The sequence below is a fragment of the Rhipicephalus microplus genome, unplaced genomic scaffold (genome assembly GCF_043290135.1).
Source record: "Rhipicephalus microplus isolate Deutch F79 unplaced genomic scaffold, USDA_Rmic scaffold_14, whole genome shotgun sequence".
Taxonomy (NCBI): domain Eukaryota; kingdom Metazoa; phylum Arthropoda; class Arachnida; order Ixodida; family Ixodidae; genus Rhipicephalus; species Rhipicephalus microplus.
In genome coordinates, this window is record NW_027464587.1 from 34,473,659 (window position 1) to 34,500,938 (window position 27,280).

General features: G+C 44.2%; 1 protein-coding gene across 1 annotated transcript in view; it reads right to left on the reverse strand.

Moving 5' to 3' along the window:
• The window catches only part of LOC119181513 (putative peptidoglycan muropeptide transporter SLC46), a 335,450-nt gene that overhangs the window by 279,075 nt on the left and 29,095 nt on the right, over positions 1 to 27,280 (reverse strand). Inside the window, exon 2 of the mRNA XM_075882962.1 lies at positions 6,314 to 6,518. Within this exon, the coding sequence (XP_075739077.1) occupies positions 6,314 to 6,334 (21 nt within the window). The 5' untranslated portion in view covers positions 6,335 to 6,518. The remainder of the gene's footprint in view (positions 1 to 6,313; positions 6,519 to 27,280) is intronic.

The following is a 27,280-nucleotide window of genomic DNA, read 5'->3' on the forward strand; positions in this document are numbered from 1 at the left end:
AGCCTTTCGTTCGCGACAGAGACAGTTACGCAATCTGAGGGTGCATCAGGGAACCAAAGCGAGATAAGTAGTTTTAGAAAAGCTCAGCGGTTAAAACATAATGCACAGTGAAAGGGAAAGTAATGATCACTAATACCTGGTAACTAATGAATATCCGACGCATACTGAGGACAGTTAAGATTGAATCAAGAGTGTTAGACGCATTTGGTGTAATTCTTGTGGCGCGCGTTACTAATTGGCCAAAAAATACAGTAGAAATCCAGAAACTCTTGTGGATTGGAAGATAAGATAGGTGTGCTTTCTGTCCGCGTTCTCTTAGGATAATTGAAGTCGTCTAGCAGAAAAAGGGGCGGAGAATGAATTTTTTTATTAATATTGAAAAATAAATCTTGTAAATTGTGAATAAAAGAGGTTGGAGATGAAGGAGGACAATAGCAAACCCTATGACTATTCTTTGGTTGTTGAACGTTACTGTGGCCCAAACTGTTTTCAAGTTGGAAGTGATGAGAATGCATGATGATGGGATATCATTTGACACAAAAAAGTACACCATTTCCTCGATACTCTTTCCTATTGCAACGATATACCATATATTGTTTCCTACTACGAAAAAGTTCCAAGTCTAGTACACCGTCTGATAGCCACGTTTCCGTAAGAGCTGTTATGTCGGCTAAGCAAGTGTCTATTGTGCATGCTAACAAGTCACGATTCTTAAGAATACTTCTGATGTTCGTAAAGAGCACGTTGGCTTGTCTGTTTTTATTTTTTTCTCTACACCTCAGGCATCCCTATGTAGAAACGCGTTGTCGAGCAGCCAGTTTGTTGTTAGAGCATCTGATACGGTAATGAATTTCCTGAACGCAGGGTTAGCCTGGTAAATATAACACTTGATATTTACTAGCAATTTCTTGTAGGTAATTTTCAACGACGCTCTGTCTGCCAGAGTACTTGCTAACTCAAAAAGTCTTTTTTTACGAGCCAAGTGGGTTGCGGGAGAAAAGTCCACACTGTTGTGACACGCGTCAGTAGGCACTATGCTGTCACTGAGAAGCGTAGCTGGTCCGCGCTCCCACGCCCGGAACCCCCGTTCTCTCGGAACCAGCGTCCAGCGGCGGGGAGCGACAAAATGATTAGAAGACGGTCCGTGAGCCAATGTCCCTACAAGCAATTCCTCCGGGCCGGCTTGCTTAGCGAGACGGCGAAGCAGACCGACCGCACAGGTTGTGTTTACGCGATTGAAGTATCCACTCCTTGGCTGCACTTCCTGGGAAAGGTGGAAGAAGCAACCCAACCGCCAAATTGTTCCGGCAAGGAACCGCATTTCCCCTCTCTTCAGAGCATTGCGTCTAGAGGTGTAATAACTATTCGGTGGACCGTGTGTTACTGAGTGATGCCCTGTGGGTAGTGTTTTGTGTGTGTGTGATTCGCGTTCCAATGAAGGAGCAGGAGCCCGACAGGGTTTATAACGACGCCGCAAGGTGCTGGACGTTGCTGTGAACCATGTAACGGTTCAAACACCACGCTCGTGGTTTGTGAAGCTCTTCACCTCTCTATGCTGTAAATAAATGTATATAGTGCTGTAAACATGTTTGTTTTTCGTATTCTCACTTTGTCAGCGTTCGTTTCCTCCACTCGAAGTTACACCACGATACCGCAAGAGACCAGGTCCGACGTAATCCTGACGTTTCGGCAACCCACGTCAGCGGGGAAGTGTCGGGCAGACCCCGGTCAGCAACAACGCGTGATCAGCATCGGGATTCGAAGCAACTACTGGTGAATAGCGCTGAGATCTGCAGCAACGTTAACACTGAAGTTGCTTGGCTACAGCTGCGCGCGTGCTGCAAGTATTTTTTTCTTTTATAATAAGCAATCCCGGAAATTGCAGGACGTTGTTTGCGAGCTGTGTAAGTGCCAATCCGGTGGGCTCAATGAATGTGAACAATACAAGCCAAGCCAAGTACGGCCCTTAGTACAGCGATTAGATTTGTTCCTGTCTGCTGCCATATTTCATTCCAGTCGGGCAGCCCAAAAATATCAAGTTATCGCGGCGGCACCTGTCTTCTAAGTCATTGAGACGTAGCAGTAATGAGTTCTTGTGAGCAGTAAGTTCGACTACAGTGTCGTGTACGCATGATACGGCGGTATTACAACGCTACAGGGTATTAGTTTTTCCTTACGGTCATCCAGCCTCATTCGGATAGCAAGTCCAGTCTGTATATTTTTGTCCTGCTTTGATGGCTTTCACGTCGGTTAGAAGTTCAGCTTGGCATACTTATTTATAATGAAGAGAACGGGTGCAAACATCTTTAGGAAGCACCTTCATTAGGTTTGCAGAATTATCGGGTAAGTCCTCGAGCCCTTGCAGAGAAAGAGCGCAAGTTTTTGGCCCAGGGTTAGGTTCAGCGTCACCGGCACAAAGCAGTGACATAGCCATTGAGTAGCACTGGCATAGAAATTCACACATCACCCGGGACCATGGGAAAATAACCAGAAAAAGTTTGTCAGATTTCTTAGAATATGGCGAAAATTGCGTACGCACCTGCATTGCGAATACGTGTCAGTTAAGCACAACGCTGCCAATGCTCTTTCCGTGCCCCCTGAATACGGTGTCACTGTGCCGGCTCTTTAAGCACATCAATGCAGTTGATGACGCAGATGCAGGTGCTCGGTCTCCTGGCAGGAGTTTGACGATAGAAGTTGAGTCCGAGCAGTTGCTGGTACCCAGAACATTATCGTTTGGGCACAAGCCATAATCAAAGCCGAAGCTCCGAAATGACAGAACTGGGTTGTGTGGCGATCATGGAAGGAAGATGGCCAAGCAACAATGAGTGGTACCGTCACCTGCATAGCGAAAACGTATTGGTTAAGCACAACGCTGTCAATATTGTTTCCGTGCCCACTGAATACGGTGTCGCTATGCCGGTGGTTTAAGTATGTCAATGCAGTTGATGACGCTGATGGTGTGCAGCCCGGCGGGAGTTTGACAACGGCAGTTCAGTCCGAGCAGTTGCTGGTACCCAAGTCATTAGCGTTTGGGCACAACCCATAATCAAAGTCGAAGCTCCGAAATGGTAGGACTAGGCTTGTGTGGCGATCAGGGAAGATTGAATGCTAGCGTCACCTGCATTGCGAAAACGTATCGGTTCAGCCCAACGTTCTCAATGCTGTTTCCATGCCCACTGAATGCGCTTTCGCTGTGTGGGCTATTTAAGTACGTCAATGCAGTCGATGACGCTGATGTGGTGCTCGGTAGCCCGGTGGGAGTTTGACAATAGAAGTTGAGTCCGAGCAGTTGCTGGTACCCAGAACATTAGCGTTTGGGTACAAGCCATAATCAAAGTCGAATCTCCGAAATGGTAGGACTGGGCTTGTGTGGCAATCGGGGAAGGATGATAGCCAAGCAAGAATGACTGCTAGCGTCACCTGCATTGCGAAAACGTGTCAGTTAAATACAACCTTGTCAATTCTGTTTCCGTGCCCACTGTATACAGAGTCGCTGTGCTGGCCGTTTAAGTACGTCAATGCACTTGATGACGCTGATGGTGTGCAGCCCAGCGGGAGTTTGACAATGGAAGTTGAGTCCGAGCAGTTGCTGGTACCCAAAACATTAGCGTTTGGGTACAAGAAATAATCAATGTCAAAGCTCCCAAATGGTAGGACTGGGCTTTTGTGGCGATCAGGGCAGGATGATAAACAAGCAAGAACGAGTGGTAGCGTCACCTTCATTTCGAAAACGTATCGGTTAAGCAAAATGCTGCCAATGCTGTTTCCGCACGCACTGCTTTTCCATTCCATCTGCTTTTCGAAAGCTACAGAAAAACAAGAACAAAGTTATCAGTGATTACAGAAAAGCGAGCTTCTCAGAAATTAATGAGGAGCTGTGTGACTTTGTGAACAAATTTCTCAAGAACTTTAATAACCGTACTGTGCAGTCAAACTGGAACAAGTTCACGGCTGAGATACAACATATAACAAACAAATGCATTCAAACTCGTTCCATTATAAGTAATCCACGTACGCCCTGGTACGTACTTTAAAACGGTTGTAAAAAAAAAAACGTTTGTGTTGTTCGGCGAAGCAATCACTCACCAGCTCTTGTTGGGAACTATACGCACACGCATTCAACGCCTAAGTTGCCGCCCTCAAACACGCTAAAGGCTCATTTTTATCACTGACATCACCATCAATTCTAACAACCAACGTCAAAACATTCTCGCACGCGATTCATCCTCTTCTCGATGATTCCGTCATCGCTAAAGATTCTTTCGGCAACCCTGTTTCAGAAAACCACCGTGCCACTCTATTGAACGATGTTCTCGCAAACAACTTCTCGCGAACTACAGATATTATTCTTCGTACAGAGAAGTTATAACTATTTACCAATGTCTCCGATAATTGTCGAGGTAGCTAGTGTACTGTGCTGATAAATTCATTCAAAATGCACTGTTCTACGGGATATGCTAATATGTGCAAAACTCCTTAAAACCACCTCGTCTTCGTACTGGCTGAATTTTTTCAGCAGTTACTTGACTCATCCACTCTTACACTCGTGTGGAAAACAGGAAAAGTTATTTCATTACATATACCTGTAAGCGAAAAATCACCTGCAAATATCATCCCAAATAATTACCTAGAACCTGCTGTAAACGGTCAATTTTTACTAATTCAATAAGTTTTCTGTAATCTAATTTATTTTTTACTTCTTCAAAACATAGATTTTATAAAATTTTATCTTGTGGGTCTCAATTATTGTACTTCTTTCACAAAGTACACCAGATATTTGACCACTCATTTCTTGCTGATTGCATTTTTTCAGACTTTTCAAAAGCATTTCATAAAGGAAGTCATAAGCTTTTGCTTCATAAACTAAGCATACTAAACCTTGATCGTAACCTTTTAAAATGGACTGAATCGTTCCTTGTCAATTGTTTCCAGTTCGTAACAGCTAATGATCATGACTTGCCACGTTCCATCGTTCAGTCCGGAGTTCCTTAGGGTCGGTCCTGGGGCGTATTTTATTCCTTATCTACATTAATAATCTTACTTCTGTAGTTACCTCTAATATACACTTGTGTGCCAACAATTGCGTAATTTTTAGAGAATTAACTTCACTGCATGATGTATCTACTCTCCAGTCCCATCTAAATAACGTTTGCAACTGGTGTCATCTGTGGCGAATGGTGCGAAACATTAACAAGTGTAAATTTATGAGAATATCTAGATCGTACAGTATGCTGCCCGTATACCACCTGGATAACATTTCATCAGAAACTGCGAACTCATATAAATACTTAGGTGTGCATATAACATCTAGCTTAAAAATTAATAAACATATCAAATACATAACTAATCAAGCCAATTATTTTTTAGGTTATTTGAGCTGCAACTCTTCTCGCGCTTTATCATCACTAAAGTTACTACTTTATAAAACATTGACGAAGCCAAAACTAGCGTACGCTTCAACTATCAACACAACTATATTCAATCCATTGAACTAATCTAAAATATCTCTTGTCGATTTCTTCTATATGACTGCCACCGAACATCGAGCGCATCTTTAATGAAATCACGTCTGCATCTCGAATCGCTAGCTTCCCGACGTAAGGTTTTTCGCTTATCATTTTTTCATAAACAATATCACCACCCACATTACATCAGGAGTTCTTGTGGCTACCATATTGCTTATCTCACCGCATTCATCGTCAACACGAAGTTAGAATTTGTGTGTGTAACACCATGTGTTTTTCAAAACCATTTACACCTCATAATAGATCACATGATTGGAATACCTCCCGGTTGATATTGTGAGTATTAACAACAACAACGAGAGCTTTTGTAAAGCACTACAAAACAATTGTACAGTAACAAGTGCTTGCATGAACTAATGTCACCTGAACAATTTATATGGTATACTGTTAATGCTGTGCCTGTCAATCTTATAATCTTATTTTAAGTGAACCTGGAGATGTTGATCCATCACTGTATTTAACCTGCCCATTTATTTCTGTATAAGCAAAAAAATTCACCCATTTTATAATTATTTATGTTCTTGTCGTGCGCGATATTCGTCATATTCAGCTAACATTGTATGATTAGCGAGCATTTTACTAGTTATGAATTGCGTTACCTTTGTTATTGCTGCTGTCTATTTTTTTCTTCCCACTCTGCAACCCACTCCCCTCTGCGATGTCGAAAGGCCCTGAAGGTGAATTATTAAATAAATTAAATAAATAAATGAATAAATACATGAGGCGCTGTGACAAGGCACGTAAGTGTGAGTGCGTAAGCTGGCAGCCGGGTGCGACGCTCTTACTTGCGTGATCAGCAGCCTCATAGCGTAGGAGACCGTGTAGGCGAGGAGGAAGACGCACAGCGCCTGGCTTTTGACCAGCGCCGCCCACACGTCGCTCAGCTGGACGGCGCGCAGGGTAACCGCGTTGCTACACGCCAGACAGGTGCCCGCATCCGCTGCCACGGCAGCGCTGGGCGTCGAGGCGGCTATGGCGTCGTCTTCACACCTGCGCATTGTGAAGCGTAGTAGGAGCAAGAATGCCTCCACGTAGTTTGATGTGAAACTACAACATCGGGAAAGGTTCTCGCACTTTTTCTCATTTCCGACACCCTTCTTTGCACCTCGAACACCTCCCACTACACCACTTTGTGCCGTCAGTCCACGTCGTCATCCGAACAACACAGGAATATGTCACTGCTTGCGAATCGTCCATGTGGTGCCATACGCGTCGTCTAGCGTGTACGTTCCTACAGTGGTCTTAATATTTACCATACTCAATCTATGCGAACCTTTTTGTCCTCACGCTTACTTTTTTTACGTTTTTGTCTAGCGAGTGAAGTACGCCTAAACTGTCCTAATTCAACAAATGCCGAGCTTTCGAGATATCCAAAAAACAGTGATTAGATGCCTATTACAAAAACTCACTTTCATTTTATGGCTAGTTACGCCAGTCTAATAACTACTTTTATTAAAAGCAAGGAAAAGTCACAGTTCTATTCTTTTGCGACTTCGTTCAAGATATTAACGGGAAATGTCAACACCCGTGTATTAAACCAAAACTTGCTCTGAATCCACACCTTATTACTTAGTTACGCTGCGTGATTTTGGGACAAATTCTAGAAAAAGCCGATAAACACTCACTGGTAAAATAGTGAATGATTAGAAATCATCAAGTAAACTCCGGTGCCCGCATCTAACCGGCTACTCACCATGAATGGTAAGTAGCCAGTTGTCCGATGAATGGCCGTATCGTAGCGCGTCAAATGGTCCGGAATCAAAAGGGAATTTTCGACTTCCAAAGGAAACTTTCGAAACTGGCTATCATCAATCGAAAGGAGCACACCTCCATCCGAGGCAGTAACCTCCTATAGTATGTTTGCGTCTACTTCCACAAGCTTCAATTTTGTAATATGATCAAACCTGAGTATATTCATTGAAATATTTCTCCTTGTATGAATATTTCTTTGCGCATTCAGTTTTCCCAGATAACGCAGAAGGAAATGAAGTATATATATATATATATATATATATATAATATATATATATATATATATATATATATATATATATATATATATATATATATATATATATATATATATATATATATATATATATATATATATATATATATATATATATATTGAGTTAACTTGCAGATAGCACATAAGAAAAGGATCGTATTTACTAACGTTTCGGCCGTGGCACGGCCTTCGTCAGATACATATATAATATATATATATATATATATATATATATATATATATAGATAGATAGATAGATAGATAGATAGATAGATAGATAGATAGATAGATAGATAGATAGATAGATAGATAGATAGATAGATAGATAGATAGATAGATAGATAGATAGATAGATAGATAGATAGATAGGCGGGGTGGAGGGGTTCTTCTCGCAGTAAAAAAAACTTTACAATCGTATGCCATCAAAGTACACTCTAACATAGAAATTATCTGGGTAGCATGCTTAACAAAGTCCGCCACACTGCTCATCGGAAATTGTTACCGACCTCCTGACTGTAAACATTCATATTTGGAAGAACTGCGCAGTAGCATCACTGAGGCCATCCATCTCTGCCATACCGATTCCATATTCATCTTTGGTGATTTCAATTTTCCCGCGATTGACTGGAACCAGTTGTCTTCCCCTTGCCGCATGTCTACAGAATTTATCAACCTAACCTTAGTCTTTAACTTATCGCAAATGGTGAATCAGCCCACTCGTGGTTCAAACATCCTCGACCTAATTCTCACCTCTGCTCCTGAAACAGTAAATAGCATGCTGAACATAGATGGATTCAGCGATCATTGTCTTCTTCAAGTAACCCTTAACATTCAACCACCTTTCTCCGACATTGAACATAAAAAAATCCGCGATTACAATAAAGCTAACTACAGCAAAATCAACTCCGAACTAGAAACCTTCTACAATGACATATTCCTGCCATCCTCTTCCAGTCGTGACGTCAATGATAACTGGATGCTGTACAGAGACAAATTATGCGCACTGGCAAACCGGTATATTCCACTTGTTTCGGTCAAAAATGATAAAACAAACCCCTGGTTTACTAAACCCATCCGGCAGCTCAGAAATAAAAAGAAGCGTCTATACCGCGCGGCTAAACGACTTGGTATGTCCTCTGCATGGGAGGCGTACAAAAATGTTCTGAAAATATACTGTTCCACAATTAAATCAGCTAAACTAAAGTATTTCTCTAATGATTTGCCTTCCCTTCTGAAATCAAATCCTAGAAAATTCTGGAATAAAATATCTGCGGAACATGATGTTAAACAGATTTCCTTGCTAGATGATCACCATGCTCCATAGTCATTGCACCTCAGCATTTAACATCTTCTTTTCATCCGTTTTCACCCGGGAAGACCACGCCGACGTTCCGAACGTTCTCGATCTCAACATAGATTATATGCAACCTATTGGAATAACGCCTGAGGGTATCGCACTTCTTGTCACAAATCTTAAACTATACTTCAGCTGGCATTGACGGTATAAATTCCAAACTTCTGAAAAACACCCTTTCTGTTTCTGTTAATATCCTGTATCACCTTTTCAGACAATCATTAGCAACAGGCCAGCTTCCCATAGACTGGAAGATTGGTAAAATAGTCCCTGTGTTTAAAGCCGGCGATAAACATTCACCCGAAAGTTATCGCCCCATCTCTCTCACGTGCATCTGCTGCAAACTCCTGGAACATATAATCGCTTCTCATGTTTTCAGGCACTTAGAATCTAACCATTACTTTTTTATCAACCAACATGGATTTAGAAAAGGTTTTTCGTGCTAGACACAGCTGCTGGAATTTACGTCAGAACTACATTGCAACATGAACAATAACCTTCAGACTGACTGCATTTTTCTCGATTTTTCAAAAGCATTTGATCGCGTACCCCACTGTCGTCTGATTTCTAAATTATCTTCACTCCGATTAGATTCGCTCACTTTATCTTGGCTTCGAAACTTTCTTTCACTCCGCCAGCAGTTCAGGGTAATAAGCAATATCCAATCCCCTCTTTCCCACGTAACCTCAGGTGTACTGCAGGGGTGCGTCCTCGGCCCCCTGCTGTTCTTAATTTATATTAACGATTTGCCAATCAGCACCTCATCTCGCATGCGAATTTTCGCCGATGATTGCATTATATATCGCTCAATAACCTGTACCGATGATCACCTAACACTGCAAAATGACCTCAACAAGATTAATGATTGGTGCAAAAAATGGCTTATGTCGCTAAACAAGCAGAAGTGCAAAATTATGTGTTTTACACGCAAGCAACATATTTCTAGCCATTCGTACATAATTGATGACTACCCTCTGTCGTACGCATCATCCTACAAGTACCTCGGTATTCATTTCACACCAAATCTTTCTTGGTCACACCATATCACCACCATTTGTGCGAAAGCTTCAAAATTATTGGATTACTTACGCCGCAACTTGCATAGCTGCCCATCCCATGTTCGGCAGCTAGCTTATCAGACCTTCGTTCGACCACAACTCGAATTCGCCGCATCGATCTGGTCCCCATACCAAAATTACTTAATCAACATGCTTGAAGCTATTCAAAATAGGGCAGCTCGATTCATCTCACGAAATTACGACTACAATAGCAGCATAACGGAAATTAAACTTTGCCTTTCTCTTCAACTGTTGAGTACTCGGCGCGATATTTCTCTCCTATGCCTCTTCCATAAGTATGTTTACAGTAACAAACCATTCCCATTCCAACTCGATAAACCTTGCGTTACATCTCGTAGGCTGCATAATAACTTAAGTTTCACGCGAATATATTGGTCAACGGACGCCTTTAACTCATCGGCTCTTCCTCGCGTCATCCGCTTGTGGAATGATCTCTCGAATGACATTGTATATCAATCAGACCCCGAAAAATTCAGACAACTTCTTCACTCTTTCTTTCAGTCATAGACACTTCGATTGGTTTCTCTTTACAAGTATTTGTTGCACGTCCTGTATCGTTCCAGTGTAATTATATTCATTCGTTTTTTTTTCCATTTCCTCCCACTTACAGCTTAGGGCCTTGTGTTCGTTCAGTAAAGAGAACGCGGTTTTTTTTTTTCACACTTTGTGACCGCCTGCATTTTCCTACTTTATAATGTTCTTATACACACGAGAAAAACTCTCTTATCGCCCTTTATTATCCTGTATTTCTTAAACAAGAACAAATTGCTTTCTGCATGCTGCTCTAAAATATTTTTGGCTACGTGTGTGCTAGGTGTTTTTAAGTAAGTGTATTGCGGATATTTGTTCTCCTCCCACCAGCAATGTTCCGATGTGTAACTTCAAATGACTTTTTGTACATTTTCTCTTTAGTGGCATATAACGCGTTATTTTTTGGTGAGTTCTTTCAAAGTTTGATGTTTCCTTACGGTTTTGTCGCGACACTCACCCTTTGTAACCCCCCTTACACAATGCCCTGCAACAAGGGCCTGTAAGGTATTTTAAATAAATAAATAAATAAATATATACATATACATATATATATATATATATATATATATATATATATATATATATATATATATATATATATATATTTATTTATTTATTTATTTATTTATATTGTGAAATCTTGGTTTGGATGACCTTTATTAGTCCTGAGGAACCGGCAGCCGACAGCTACGATGACTGAGCCAAAATGATGATGCTACGCGACAACAATGTGGATGCATGAGCCACAAATGATAACGATGGTAATGTACCGGTGAAGGATGCGTATACTAAATGCCCACACCAATTCCCCCCACGTGAAAGCGGCCAGCCTGGCTGCGGCATGTCAAGGGGAGAAAGAACGTCGCATGAAGGGCTTCATACGGGAGACATGGACGACCTCAGTAGTTTGATAACGGCGATCTGCTGGGGCTACAAGTGGCGTCACGCGATAATTCACTGATGAAGGCTTTTCAAGAACTGTGTACGGCCCGATAAATTGTGGCTGAAATTTGTCACACAAACCAGGTGTGCGAATAGGCGTCAAAAGGAGCACTTTGTCTCCAGGTTGGAAGGATACAGCTCGATGCGATTCATCATAAACTAGCTTTCTGTCTTGCTGTCGGGCTTCAGTGTTTATACGTGCACGTTGGTGGCACTGTGAGAGTCGTAAAACGTATTCCCCTGAAGAAGATGGAGATGAATCCGCTTGGCAGGTAAAGAAAGGGACGTCCAGAAAAGAAGTTGGGGAGCATCCGTAAACTAGGTAAAATGATGAGTAGCCGGTTGTCCGCTGAATGTCAGTAATGTAGACGAAAGTAACGAATGGCAGAACTACGTCCCAGTTCTTGTGGTCTGGTTGAATATAAGTGGCGATCATGTCAGCAAGAGTGCGGTGGAATCGTTCACTGAGGCCGTTAGTATGGGGATGATAGCTATAGGCAGACTTGTGAGTTGTGCTGGAGGCGTGAAGAAGTTCGTTGACTAATTGAAAAAGGAAGGACCTTCCACGGTCACTGAGCAATACACGTGGAGCACCATGACGCACTATAATGGCTCGGAGGATGAAATTGGCAATTTCAGAAGCTGAACCGGCAGTGACGGATGCCGTCTCGGCGTAGCGCGTCAAATGGTCAACGGCTGTTACTATCCATCGGTTTCCAGCAGCACTGACAGGAAGGGAGCCATAAAGATCGACGCCCACAACTTCAAATGGTGCGGCTGGGCACGGAAGAGGCTGTAGTGTACCGGCTGAAGCAGATGTGGGTAGTTTTTTACATTGGCAGGCAGTGCAGGACCCGACGTACCGAGCTACACTAGTGGTAATACCTGGCCAATAAAACCGATTTCGAAGGTGATCGTATGTTTTATGGCAACCAAGGTGACCAGCAGTCGGATGGTCATGAAGCGCTCTGAGGACTTCGGATTGAAGTGATCGGGGTAGAACGGGAACCCAGCGCTGACCGCCAGGATGGTAAATTTTGCGGTACAGCACCGAGTTGTCCAGCTTAAACTGCGAGAGTTGGTGACGGAGCCTCGCATTAGGTGGAAGGGAACTGCCAGTGAGGTAGCCTCTAATACGTCGATAGTATGGGTCAGCCAGCTGTCCACATGAAAAATCGTGGGGGTCATCCGAAGGCAGCTGGTCCATAGAGGCGAGTGAGGAAACTGCCGTGGACGTGGACTCCTAGGGTGTGTTGTGCAAAGTGATTGCGGAAACGCTGAGGGGAGGCGCTGGTAGTGGGCAGCGAGAAAGAGCACCGACGTCACTATGCTTTCTGCCACACTTGTATACGATGTCAAAATCATACTCTTGGAGGCGTAGAATCCAGCGGCCGAGGCGTCCCGACAAGTTCTTGGGTGTTGAAAGCCAACATAAAGCGTAGTGATCCGTCACAATGGTGAAATGGCGGCCGTGCAGATAAGGACGAAATTTCTCCACTGACCAAACGATGGCGAGGCACTCCTGCTCGGTGATCGTGTAGTTCCTCTTGGCTGCAGAGAGGACGCGGCTGGCGTAGGTAACGACTCGCTCTCGCGAAGAGTTGTCGTGCTGCAGGAGCACGGCTCCTAAACCGTGGCCGCTACCGTCTGTATGCAGGAAGGTCGGTGCATCATCGTGAAAATGAGAAAGTACAGGGTTGGTCGTCAGGGCACTCTTCAACCTGTCGAAAGCCGATTCCCATTCCTGAGACCACTGAAAGGGCATACCGGAAGCAATTAGCTTATGGAGTCGCGCGGCTATGGAAGCAAAATTTTGTATGAATCGCCAAAAGTAAGAGGCGAGACCAAGGAAACTTCGCAAATGTTTCGGTTTTTCAGGGCGGGCAAAGAGAAGCAACGCCGCAGTTTTATCGGGGTTTGGACGAATTTCGTCCTTGCTCACAACATGACTGAGGACGTTGATAGATCTGCTGGCAAAATGGCACTTTTTGGTGTTAATTTGAAGACCAGCGCCCGCAAGACAAGTCAGGACCTCGTCCAAGCGTTGCAGATGTTGAGGAAACGTCGATGAAAAGACAACAATGTCATCGAGGTAACATAGGCAAGTCTTTCATTTCAGGCCATGCAGCATGGTGTCGATCATGTGCTCAAAAGTTGCAAGCGCATTGCATAGACCAAACGGCATAACATTGAATTCGTATAGGCCGTCCGGGGTTGCAAACGCAGTTTTTTCTTTATCATCTTCGTGCATATGGATTCGCCAATAGCCGGTACGCAAGTCGAGGCTCTAAAAGTATTCAGCACCCTGTAAGGAATGGAGGGCGTCGTCGATGCGTGGCACGGGGTATACGTCCTTCCTAGTGATCTTACTGAGTGCTCGGTAATCGACGCGAAATCGTACGGAACCGTTTTTTAACGCACCAGAACGATGGGAGACGACTAAGGACTGGTTGAGGGTCGGATTATCTCCCGTTGCAGCATATCATCTATGTTTTCTTCAATAATTTTTCGTTCGGCTAGAGAGACGCCGTACAGACGGCGGTGCACAATGGATGTTCCGTCGGTCTGAATGCGATGTGCTGTAGCGGCTGTCTGGCCCAGGGTGGATGAATGAACGTCAAAGGAGTTTGCATGCTTTTCCAACAAATCAAGTAGCTGCTGCTTCTGTGAGTCTGCCAAGACTTTGTTGATGGCTGCTGTAAAGGCCGAGGAAGTAGCATGATCTGCAGGATGACCTTTAGAGGAGACAGGGGCAAGAGGCACAACGCACACTGCCTACAGATAGGCAACACAGGCGACAGTAGTTTCCCGTAGCAGTAAATTTTTATCTGCTGTGGTGTTCGTAGCAGCAAGGACAGCTGATCCATTGTTGAAGCAAGTCACACCTGACGCGAGAGCTATGCATTTATTAAGGCAACGTGTTGACGGAGTGAACAAAAGGTCACCAGTGTCGACATCGTTGGACAAAACTGTGACTAATTGATGTTCGTGTGGTGGTAACTCGATGTCTACAGCAGCGATAAGTCGAAGTGGCCTGTAGGTTTCGTCGTTGGGCAAGTGGTCCGTGTCAGTAAGATGGACGACACGTTGTGCACAACAAATAGCCGCAGAAGCAGAGGAAAGAAAGTCCCAGCCGAAAATGAGTTTGTAGGAGCACGGGGATAGCACAGCAAATTCTATATGAAGAATTTCGTCGATTAGTACACAGGCAATACACAAAGCGGAAGGGCGAATCATTGTTCCCTGGGCTGTAACCAGTGTTGGTCCATCATAAGGCGTTGTGACTTTTCGAAGACGGGCACACAAATCAGCACAGATAACAGAAAACGCAGCTTCAGTGTCCACCAAAGGATCAACGTCCACTCCCTCAACTGTGACCACAATCATGTTGTAAGGGCGCTCTGGAGGAATTGGAGTCCTGTGTTGGAATGCACTTTGTCCTCCAAAAACAGCATCGCTTAGTTTTGTGGACGCCGATCAGAAGCGAGGGAAGCAGGCTGAAGAGAAGAGGAGCGACAGTAGGGCGATGGAGAACGGCGTCTGGTTGATCGATGACTACTGCGCAGTTCACCCGATGCTGGCGGAGATGGAGACCGACGCGGCGGTGATGAATAACGGGGGCCCTGGTACAAGGCTCCTGCGGTATAGTTCCGTTCGCGTATGTCGTACCCTCGACGCTCGTCTTGCTGGCGTGAATTGTGACCACGATAGGCGCAATAATAGCACGTAGGCCGAGTCGGTCGATAAGGAGTGTAGTAGCATGCGCTAACTGCACCGGGAGAAAGAGCAGTGAGAGGGACAGATGACGGCTCAGGCGGTGGTGATAAAAAGCTCGTGGGAAAGCTTGTGGGAGGTGCGGCAGCAACCGACGCGTACGTTTTTGGCGGGGACGTCCAGCTGACGGTGCCTGGTGGTGCGGCGGCGGTGTGTGGGAATGATGGGAGAGTACGAGAGACAGTGGGCTGCAGGTTGGCCATGTGGGTCATGAACGTGAGCTACTCCCTGATGACATCCCACAATGACGTTGAAGAAGACTGAATTGGACACACTGAAGGTAGTGTGAATCTCATTGATTCTAATTCTTCGCGTACATTCACCCTTATCGTGTCTTGTAGGATTGGATCCGCCGTACTACGGGCCGCGTCACTGTCCGGTTGTAAGCGCCAAGACTGAAGCTCTTCGAGGCGCTGACAGGTTGTCGCAACGTCAGCAACAGTAGCCGGATTCTGGATTGCAAAGGCATTGAATGCGACGGGTGCAATTCCATTAAGAAGCTGGCGCACCTTGTCGGATTCTGTCATTGTGGTTTCAACCCGGCGGCAAAGTGAAAGGACATCCTCGATGTAGGATGTATACGACTCCCCGATGTGCTGTTTCCGAGCCGCGAGAGCTTTCTTTGCGAGAGCCGAACGAACAGTCGGTGTGCCAAAGACATGGCGAAGCTGATCTTTGAAGGCTGACCAATCGGGTATGTCGATGAAGTGGTTGAGGAACCACGTCTTCGCGACACCCGTGAGGTAGAATGACACGTGAGCGAGTTTGTAGGTGTTATCCCACCGGTTAGCAGCACCGACACGTTAGAAATCGTCCAGCCATTCCTTCACATCTTACCCGCACATACCAGCGAAGGGATGGGGCTCACGCTGGAGGCTGTTGATGATGTGAGAAGGCGCGGCACGTGGTGGTGGAGTGAGAACGGCAGCAGCAACGACCTCATCTTGGTGCGACATATTTCAAGACACCTGGCCCGAGCGGCGACCTTAACGTAGCTCCAGGGAGTAGAGTGGTCGAGAGGATGGCGGGGGATCTTGTTAACAGCGCGCTTCACCACGTATGAAGTCTTGGTTTGGATGACCTTTATTAGGCCCGAGAAACCGGCAGCCGACAGCTATGATGAATGAGCCAAGATGATGATGCTACGCGACAACAATGTGGATGCATGAGCCACAAATGATAATGATGATAATGTACCGGTGAAGAGGGTGTGTATACTAAATGCCCGCAATATCCGTAATGTGAGATGTGCGATAGGTGCGCGCTTCCACAAGATGAGTGTTTATCGGAATTGTATAGTTTGAAAAGCTTTGTGATTTATTTTTCTGTCATCTTTTTTGTAACCATGAAACGCAGTTGCCTAAAAGCATGATAAGAAATAGCTTGGCTATAGCTCCTGCTCTTCTTCAAAAATGCACTTCTTCGACTTTATCAGTGCACATCAACCGCCATATCAACAGCCAACAGAGTACAAAATGAGCAGGAAGTGAAAAAACGGGGCTGATCTCCCTATATCTTCATCATCATCATCAGCATCATCATCAATATCGTCAACATCATCATTATCAGCTTGAATACGTCCACTGCCTCTCCCATGTTCCGCCAGTTAACCCGGTCCTGTGCTTGCTGCTGCCAATTTATACCCACAAACTTCTTAATCTCATCTGCCCACCTTATCTTCTGCGTCCCCCTAACCCCCTTCCCTATATAGGAATCGCTATAACGCGTTATTGAAAATTGTCTTTAAAGAGGTATTTCAGTGTTTATTGTGCATTGTTTCAGCGAAAACAACAAATTGCAAAGTCACGTACTTTAGGAACCGCAAGCAGCTCGAAACTTGCAGCACACACCTCAAGCCGAAAACACGTACAAAATAAGCATACACTAGATGAGCATGGACTAACAGCTATGACAGCTCGAAACTCGACACAAGTGCGCTTTCCAAACGGAAAGAAAGAGGCACAAAACAAGCTCAAAAGTATGCAGAGTACAAGTGCGAACTGTCACGATTCTTTCCACGTCGTGAGTCGGCACTGCGCTCCTTTCGTAAACACGACCGTGGCAGCGTTCGAAGTGGCCTTCGTCCACTCCCAAATTAGGAGTCTGATAAACACACGCAGGAGAGACCACTTCGTGGAGACTACAACCTTAAGAACGCGCCCAACGCGAGCCCGTCAGGCCATCTGGCCACTGATAACGAAAAGGTGGTAAAGTTTCGAAGCTCTGAGGACCGCCAAACAGTGTATGGTGCTCATTAATGGCTTGGTGTTGCATGCTAAACAAGGTAGTGACGTAAATGTTAGCGCGGTGCGCAGAAGTTCCAGAGGTTGTTGGATCGATTACGAACGACACATTTTTGCCCAGTGTTTCTTTTCTTTGCAATCTCTTAATAAATATTTTCAAAGTCAGTTCCGTGCGGGTAGTACGTAAGCGAAGCCGTGGTGGATCCCGGTATAAAACATTTTGAGTTAAATTTAAAGAATGAAAAAAAACAAGACTATCAGCACTAATGCAGCACGCTTTAATTGTATTTTCGAGAATTTACATATAAAAATAAACACCGAATTCCGGAGAATCGGTATTTCACAAGCAATGAACTCTGTTAAAAGCTAATTATTCTGCAAGAAAGTAAACTCCAAAAAACACTCTCTAACCCTAGCGAAATTTTCGTGACACTTATGCCTCATATCCAATAATTTCGTATGAACACATGTTAACGATATTTGTTTTCATGTGACCATGCGTGATTGTTGAATGTTTGTCATACACATCATATAAAAATTTTCGATAGAAAAGTTCAAGAAAATAAATTCCTAAAACACGGGGTCCTACCTAATGCTTACCCAAAGCGACCACGCATTTGTTTTTTTTTTTTGAGTCCGCGGCCATGTCGGCTTTTTAAAAACTTAATTCTGCATGGCAGATTTGCAGCGCCTCGCACTCGGCGCACTTTAAGGATTGTCCGAAGTAGCCCGGTTGCGGCCAAATATGACCGTAACTAGAGTTTTGTGACATCAAGCGATACATTCACTAGCCGAGACCAGAGGACATGCCCGAATAGTCTTATTTCCCTAATTAACAGGTGTTGAATTAACAAGCTTTTCTGGTTATAACAATATCTTCCTTTAGTTAGTGCACCGCAATTCCGCCGGAGAAGTCTTATCAAAATGATAGTGGTGCAACACGCGCTGTTCTGGAATTGGTAAGCCAAGACTGAGGAGTCGAATCAGTCATTGTTTGGTGGCAAGAAATGCCGAGGACTAACGGACTCAAAAAGAGTTTCGGGGGCCTACTTGGTGCATATATTGACGAGAATAACTTATCACAAGAAAAAACGCATCACACAAGAATGACATGCAAGGGACAAGTGATATTTACAACTTCTATTTCATAACGTCATAATATTTGTACAATGGAAGAAGCTAGAAGTGAAAATGATTGCAGGTACAGCATCGTATAAACATGTCGAGGAATATGAATTCATTTGCGTGCAGACTGGAGGATGGCTAGCTAATGGCACACACCTCCCACTGCTATATGCTTGTAGTGTACGCGGACCTGCTCATTGCTCGTTTTGCCGAGAATCTTTGCCGCAGAATAAAAAATCTGCGATCATTTTCACTTCTTGTTTGTTTCAATCAACACACCTGCACATGTGCTTATTGTATTTATACACTGCATATTATGAAAGAGATTCACTGGGCCTAGCGCTGGTGGCACTGCACCGGGCATAGTTAAATAGCTCGAGCCTCTGGCACACACTCGATGCTGCTTCTGTGACGGAGTACTTCTTGTTCGTTAGAAGGTCCCGCAGAAAAAAGGATTGAGTCATTCTGGACACTAAGCCGTGGGCAGGGTCCCTAGAATTGTGGTGCGGCTTGTCTCGACTGAGAGTTGTACAACCTCACGGTAATGACGTCGCAGATCAGACGGTGGCGTCAGAGGCACCATAAGGTATTCGCAACGTTCATAGACTGTCACGCCACCTAGCAGAATTCGGGAGCGTCCTCTCGAGGAGGACCAGTAGGCAGACGCTCCCTTGTTCAGCTGTGCTAGCCTCAGTGTTAACTCATAGCAAGAAACGAACACAAACTACTTTGTATGTTTCGTGCATCGGCGTATATGCCGAACCGTCCATGACGCGATAAATCTGACTCGTTTCTTCGAGATGCGAAGTTTTTGTGAAAATACGTGATAACTCGCGCGTTTGGTTGTAGCCCGCAGAGTACACATATCAGCTTCGCAAGACTTTCTGCATCCAAGTTGAATAGGTAAATGTTATCACATGACCTTTGCAGTTGCAAATCACCTTGTTTTACGCGTGCACAGCATTTGTCAGTGCTTTTGTAGTGCATGAACCTCAGAGCATTCATTGTACGTGGAAAGTAGCGCAGGCTTGAAATTTGCTGGTTAAACCTTAAGCAACGCTGGCTATTTGTTTTTACGTCTGTTGATGGCCGCACAATTCCAGCGATTTGCTTCATGCCGGGTGTCAGAGCGAATTGTTCTTCGCACCCAGATAAACGTGATGAGTGATGCCGTGTTGTCACTCACCACGTGCTTGTTGGGTTCTTCACTTTTCTTGACAAAAGCATGACTAAAATCCTGTAATGATTCCATACGTTCACAAGGCATCCCATAAATTGAGGAAGATAGGAGCCAGGCATGAGCTGAATGTTTTGTTCTCAGCTCCAGTCAAATTAAAAGGAATGTGCCAAAAAGTGAACGACCCCGAGGCGAATAAAGAAAAGTACCGAACACGTCATGCTAAAGAATGCGTTGAATGTGAAGTAGGCATCACATACTCTACTCCACTGACATGTGGCAAAGAATACATTGGGCAATCAGGAAGGTGCATCGATTAACGGCTCAAAGAGCATCGATATGCATGTCAGCGGACAGCCATCACAGGTAACCTCGCTATGCACTGCAGAGTATGGGTGCAGTGCATTGTTTGAAAAAAACTAAAATTTTGGCCAAATCGAAAAAGGCCTACACGCGAAGACTAAACGTAAAATTTGGGAAGCCTTTCACATATCAGACAGAGAAAACGCATGCGTCAGCTCCAGCTCCATTGCACTGACCCCACAGAAATCGAATTCTTCAGAAGCCAGAAATAGCATTTTAATCAGCATACCCTGCCAACCACTTGGAAAGAGCATCACATCTGGTAATCGTAATCACCCCACGTGTTTGCACCTGAAGACCGTCGATCAAGATTGCCGAGCTCACCATTTTCGTAAAATGACTATTATAATTCCGGCAATCCTTCATTCTTCGGAGTTCTTTCAATACACTTCAGTTGATAGTTTGAGTTTGTACTGTCTACTTCTTTTTCGTCTCCTCTCATATTATATTTTTCGCAGCAATTGTAGCGCAATTTTCTCCAGTCATGAAAACCCAACTAGCCCCTCAACTCACTTTGCTATTACAGCTTTGATGTTATCACTGATCACCAGCCACTCACGGTAATATTTGAAGCAAAACACCGCAGCACTGCTGTGGCAGTGGCGCGTGTCCACCACTAGGCCATATTTGTGTCAAACTACTACTTCCGCATTGTACACAATCAGAGGCAAATATTAGCAATGCTGACGGGTAGTCGTGTCTGCCATGGTCTCAAACCACTGATGATGTAGACAAGTTTTTTTAACATTTGCCCCGTCAGAGAATTGCCCTTAGCAACAAAGTACATCGTGTGTGAAACGTCTAAAGACTATGTTTTCAGTGCTGTTCACGAAATGACTTGGCATGGCTGACCGCCATCTGTTGATGCACAGTATCAACTTTTCTTTTTGTTAAGGCTTGAGCTTTCGGTAGAGGAGCATTGCTTCGTTTGGGACAACCGAGTCGTTCTATCCCGTGCTCTTCAGGAGGAAGTACTGTCGTTGCTACATGAACAACCCACATATCAGTAAAATGAAGGCCTTGGCAAGATCATTGAGATGGTGGACCACATTAAATTGTTGCCTCAAACAATCTGTAAAACAATGTCACATCTGTCTGAGGGTAAGACGAGTAGGCCAGCCAGTGCCACTTACCCCATTGAGATGGTGTACTAGCAGTTCGGAGCGAGTGCACCCTGACTTTGCAGAAAAAGAAAACAAGATGTTTATGGTCGCAGTCGATTCACATCGTAAGTCGGTAGATGTAAAAATTACGACTTCTACTACTGCGCAAAGAACTGTCGAAACTGTAAGGTCACTGTTTGCAAGCTACGGGTTGCCTCGTGAGATAGTTACGGACAATAGGTCACAGTTTCGAGCAAAAGAGTGAGAATTTCTCGCATGCGAATGGCGTGAAGCATACTCTGAAGCCTTATCATCGTCAATCGAACGGCGCAGCAGAACGAGCACGGCAGACTGTTAAACAGTCATTGTCGAAGCAGCTGCTAGAGAATGAACTGAGCCAAAGCTCTAGATCCTTGCAACAGAAAGTTGACAACATTCTCTTTGCGTACAGAACTACGCCACTGTTGCCGCACACATTCACCGGTAAAACACCAACAGAGTTGTTTTCAAAGAGAAAGTGGCGCACAAGGCAATCTCTGCTCAAACCAGACATGGAAGCTACGATCAAATCTAAGTCTGACAGGGTAGTGCGCAGCACAAATAATCGTAGGGGCAAGCCTAGAGCATTTTCTGTTTGATATTATATGCCCATGCGTACTGTTAGTGGTGAACTTGTGAAGTTGCGGCCTGGAAAGGTGGCGAGCGTGAAATCTCCGGTAACGTATCCGATATACGTTGACAAACAAACACGCTTTGGCACGCCGATCACCTGTGTTGTACTTCTTTGAAAGATGAGTATGTGGAAGATCGTGAACATGAAACGTCGTTGCCGCATGAAAGAGACGTTTTGGAAAGGGAAAATTGTTCAGTACAACCGGCAGTGTCGTCACCGCAGCAAAGAGCCACCCCTCCTGTGCTCAGAGCCCCGCCGCGGTGGTCTAGCGTCTGAGGTACACGGCTGCTGACCCGCAGGTTGCGGGATCAAATCCCGGCTGCAGCGGCTGCATTTCCGATCGAGACGGAAATGTTATTGGCCCGTGTGCTCAGATTTGGGTGCACGTCAAAGAACACCAGGTGGTCAAAATTTACGGAGCCCTCCATTAGCAATCATATTCATATCGTGGTTTTGGGACGCTAAACCCTACATATCAATTACATCAATCCTATGCTTAGACGTAGCATTCGGGTGGCGCGTCCACCAGGTCGACTGATGTTTGACCGGCTGTCATTTTCTTTGGCAGGAGTGTGGTAATCGCGAGTAAAGTGTGTTATGTCATCTGTCTTTAGTTGTTCATTGCCTAGAGCATGCGTGTGCACTCTTTGGTGGCGCTGTTATCTTGTTAAAAGAGTGTAGACCAGTCTGTGTCGATTCAGTTGTGTTCCTGCCATCAGACGCAATAAGCAGTTTTCGAACATCGGCATCTTCACTCTCACTCCTTCCATCCTCCGCTTCGATTTTTTAGGGGCGAACGTCCTTGGGGTCGAGCTTTCTGCCTCTGTCCGTGGCCTCCGAGATGTCGGGTGCATGGCATGTGTCTCTCAGGCCTTCCAACTCTCACGGAGAAAGCGTGTTTCTAGTTATTCCAGCGTTGTCAGCTATTTTCTCCGCACCACAGCACCTCCACGGAATATCGAAGAGGCTGCCACGCTATTTGCGTAACTTGCAAGTGGCAAAAAAAAGGCGAGGAGGAGGGGGTTTCGTCCTTCTATTCAGTGCCGTGCTCGTTTGGACATGTCAGGTCAAAGTGTATGAGAAACACAGTCAAGGCCGGGACGTATACATTATCTAATGGGACTCTCTTGCTCTAGATTTGCACTGCATTTATAAGTGCGATGCCTCTGCAAGAAATCGACGCGTGCTAGAAGTTTACGGGTTGTAAAGTATGGGGGCACTGGCGAAGAAGAAAAAGAATGACAGCCCGATCTGCAAGCGAAATCACAAGAGCGCCGTATTTTAGCTGACGAGTTACACTCCATCTAATAAACGGGTGCATTTTTTCTCTCTTTTCAGGAAATTGGCCCTGCTTTACATTGTGACACCGTTTAAAGAATACTTCCGTCGAGCTGCAGAAAGGTGCAGGTTGTCACCATGCGTGTGGACTACGTCTAGATTGAATGTACTGGTTCTTCGACGACTACGGGCAGGTTACAGGCACGTTTCGGTCACTAATGATTGCCCATTCGCTCGGTGAATTTTACAGTGTTCAGTGGGGAATCGGGGAATGTACGAATTAACATTGAGATGTATTCTTTGTTCAAGAAGTACACAGCACGCATTCAGATTATGATGTACATGGTAGGAAACACTGCGGGGTTACATAGCAGTGGCAGTTTGCGCATTTTCTTTCTTTAGTAGTCTACCTCAGCGAATACTTCATTTCCATTAAGACGCCGCTGTTACGCTAAATGTGTGACCGCTTGATTTGTGTGCAGTCGACAGTACAGTAGCTGAACATGACGCTGATATTATCATTGTGCTACCAAAAAAAGAATCGAAATTTAGATGACGAAAATGAGACGATGACAACTCAGGCACTTTGACTGTGAAGGACGTGGGGAGTGAATGCAGGTCGGATAACGGAAGCCTTCTGCAATATTCTGGCAAAAGTGCTTCTCACGTAGCTCATTTACCTTATTTCAATGACATGCAGTTATCTAGAGCGTAACTTCACTTGAATTGACCACCTTATATATATCCTTACGCGATATGATAGTAAAACTATGGGTCAGTATAGGAGCAATACAATTCAACGACTATAATTTACCTAGCTTTCAGCCGTACTAGACTATAGAATGCCTCTATATTCCTCAAATAGAAGTATTTAGCACCAAGACAAAACGGATTGTAATTAAAACAAAAGTCACAGCTTTGCCGCAAAGGCGAAGAAATGAACGCGATAGCAACAAATTAGAAGGTCACGTGCAGAATGGCAAGCAGATAGAAACGTACCCCACGTTTTTCACGCACACATTATGTAAGAAACGTGCTCACAGGTGCAGGTGATTGTGAATAAGCGTCTCAGTTGTTACTTCCCTGTGTCTGAAAAGCGCGCCCTTTCCGCAGAGACTGTGCAACGATCGCCGTTATCTTTGTGCGCCTGGCAACTACAATAAAATTGTTCCAATGAAAGCCCAAGGCTAGCCAAGACGTACGATTCTCCCCATCACAAGGTTAGGGTGCGCGAGTGAGGGTCGCTCCCCTTCTCTCCGTGTCGCAAAGTATGCGAGGGAGATGACAGCGCACACCGCCGCATCGTGCCGATGTGCAACGCACGCTAATTGCGCAATCTAGCTCGTAACGCTGAAAACACGATAGTTCCCCCAGACATGCCTATCAGCAGCAAGTATAGATCGAGGTACCATGCTGTTTGAACCTTGAAGGAGGTGTTTCTATGTGGCTTGACGGTTGTTCCAATTCGGACTTTACTGACGTTATATCATTTATGAATAAGCCTGGCATTTTGCTTTCCTCTGCTAGCAGTTGTTTCACATTTAAGCGTAGTGTTCTTCTTCACTCTTTGCGTGTTTTATTATACTTGAGCGCTATATAGCTTTCAATTTTATATCCTCTTCAAATTGTTTCCACTTAACTTGATATTTTTGGTCTCCACCGTCTGTGTTTACTAGCGCCTCTCGAACGCTGTCCATAAATATGTCATTTTCCAAGAGATTAGAATTAAGCTTCCGCGTGTCCCAGTTAATACTGGTCTACGTCCGTTTCTTTTACCTACTACAAATGATACTAAGCAGTGATCACAAATGAAATAGGGAGGACATTGTACTCACTTATAATTGAAACTAATTCCAGTGACACCTAGGCCCTATCTAGGCGCTCATGGCTGCACAAAGAGAAGCATCGTGGTGCGCAAATAAGATCAAGTGCAGAGAAAATGACCGCAGGAGAGATATCGACCAAAAGAATGCCCACTCTTGAAAAACAAAACGCTCAGCAGAATTCTGTACATCAGATTGAATAGGTGGGTAATGTTACAAGTGAACAGAGGTATACAGAGGATGCTTTCAATGAGTTCTAGACCACATTATTTGATAAATGTGAAGTAAATGTATATGCATTCAAGAATGAATTTTTTTAAATTAATGCCAAAATTTGAAGACTGCAGGAAAGACAGCTTAGAATGTTCTATTTCTCAGCCGGAAGTGACAAAAGCAATCATTGCCCTGCACTTGGGAAAGTCTCCAGGACCTGACGGGTTAACAGCCGCTTTTTATAAGAAGTTCGAACAAGAACTAGCACCGATTCTAGCTGTGGTTTTCAACGACGTTTAGGCTTAAAGGTTTTGCTACCTTCTTTTTTGGTATCTCATGCCATATTAATTCCAAAAACTGAAGACACAGTTTATTTACGTGAAGTGAAATTGTACAGGCCAAACAGTCTATCAAATATCGACTACAAGATTTTGATGAAAGTGTTAGCAAGGAGACTGTAGGCAGTTATTATTAATATTGTAGGTGACCACAAGACATGTGGAATTAAAGGACGCACTATGTTCACAAACGTTCACAAGAAACGAAGTCTATTGGAGTGCTGCGATGCCACAAACGATCACATTGCGATGATCCAGATAGATTTAGAAAAAGCATTTGACCGAGTGCCTCACGAAATTCTTTTTCTTTTGTTAGACTATGTCGATGTTAGTAAAGTATTTCGAGATACAGTTCGAATGGCATATACTAGATGTAAAACTCGGCTAATCATCTACAAAGTTCTTGGGAAACGAATTGATGTCAGACGTTCTGTACGACAAGGCTGTCCTTTTTTCTTTTCTCCTATATTCAACTTATATAGAGTCATTTTGCCAAAGAGTCATAAAAAGCAGTAACATAGAAGGGTACAAACTACAAGAAGCTAAAGTACGGGTACGGCATACACAGTTGATATAGCTTTGTTTTGTAAAGTTTGTGATAGCATCGCTGAAACCATAAAAGTTGTGAACCTTTTTTTGTAATGAAAGTGGTAGTTTGGTAAACTGGAGCAAGTGTGTGGGTTACTAGCACGGCAAATGGCCTGTGACTCCACAATTTGTGGCTAGTATTCCATGGACGGCTACTTCAATACGATACCTAGGTGTTCCATTAGAATATTGTTGTCACAGTGAACTGTACTTGTGGCGTCAGGCCGTTGAGCTACGAGAAAAAGCTGAACAACTCAAAGGTTTCCAGATATCAATTTTTGCCATAGCGACTTTTTGTAACATATTTTAGTCAGTGAGCCCTGGTATATCCTTCAAGTACTGCATTGTTCACGTGTGAATGTACAGAAGCTTCATCGAATATTTGCTATTTTCTTGCGGGGTTCTTCTTGAGAGCGAACAAGTAAAACTAACTTATTCAGACATGTTGGCTATGGTGGGCTTGGTCTGTGTCATTTGTACCTTCGTCAGTTAGTTAATCGGTTCATGTTTTTTTCCGAAATAATTGAGACCCATTCATACGTACTGTTATACAGCTTAGGCTTGAAAGGCGGTTACCAGAATTTGTGGTAGCATCTGGTCACGCGAAAGCAAGCATTAGAGGTTACCTAAAAGAAGTTGTTGCTTCATGCCTTTTTCTAAAACATGTTTTTCATTGGAATACCTAAGTACAGTTTCGCGTAAAAAGTTATACGAAAATGTAGTAGAAACGGTTCTTCCTGTTCCTCTATATAGAACATTGTACCATGTAGGCCCAGGCCAGAATGTCTTCAGCGGTGTAAAAAATTAGAGGTATCACCTGGAGCGAAATCGTTTTTCTTTAAATTGCACACTGGGACCTTGCCCATGAAAACGTCGATGCAAGAAAAAGGCTTATTTGTGCCTTGGGGTGTTGATTGCCCTCTCTGCAAAAAAGCTGGAAACATCGAACATGTTCTCCTGGACTGCTGTGATGCGGTCTTTTTCTGGGAGGTTCTCTAAAAGACTTTGAAAAAAGATCTGCCTCTTCATGCCTACGGCACCATATTTTTACCAGTATCAAATTAAGAAGGAATGCCTTTCGACCCAGTTATGTTACTGAGCCTGCACGGTATATGGCAATCTAGGCTGGCGGTGCGCGAT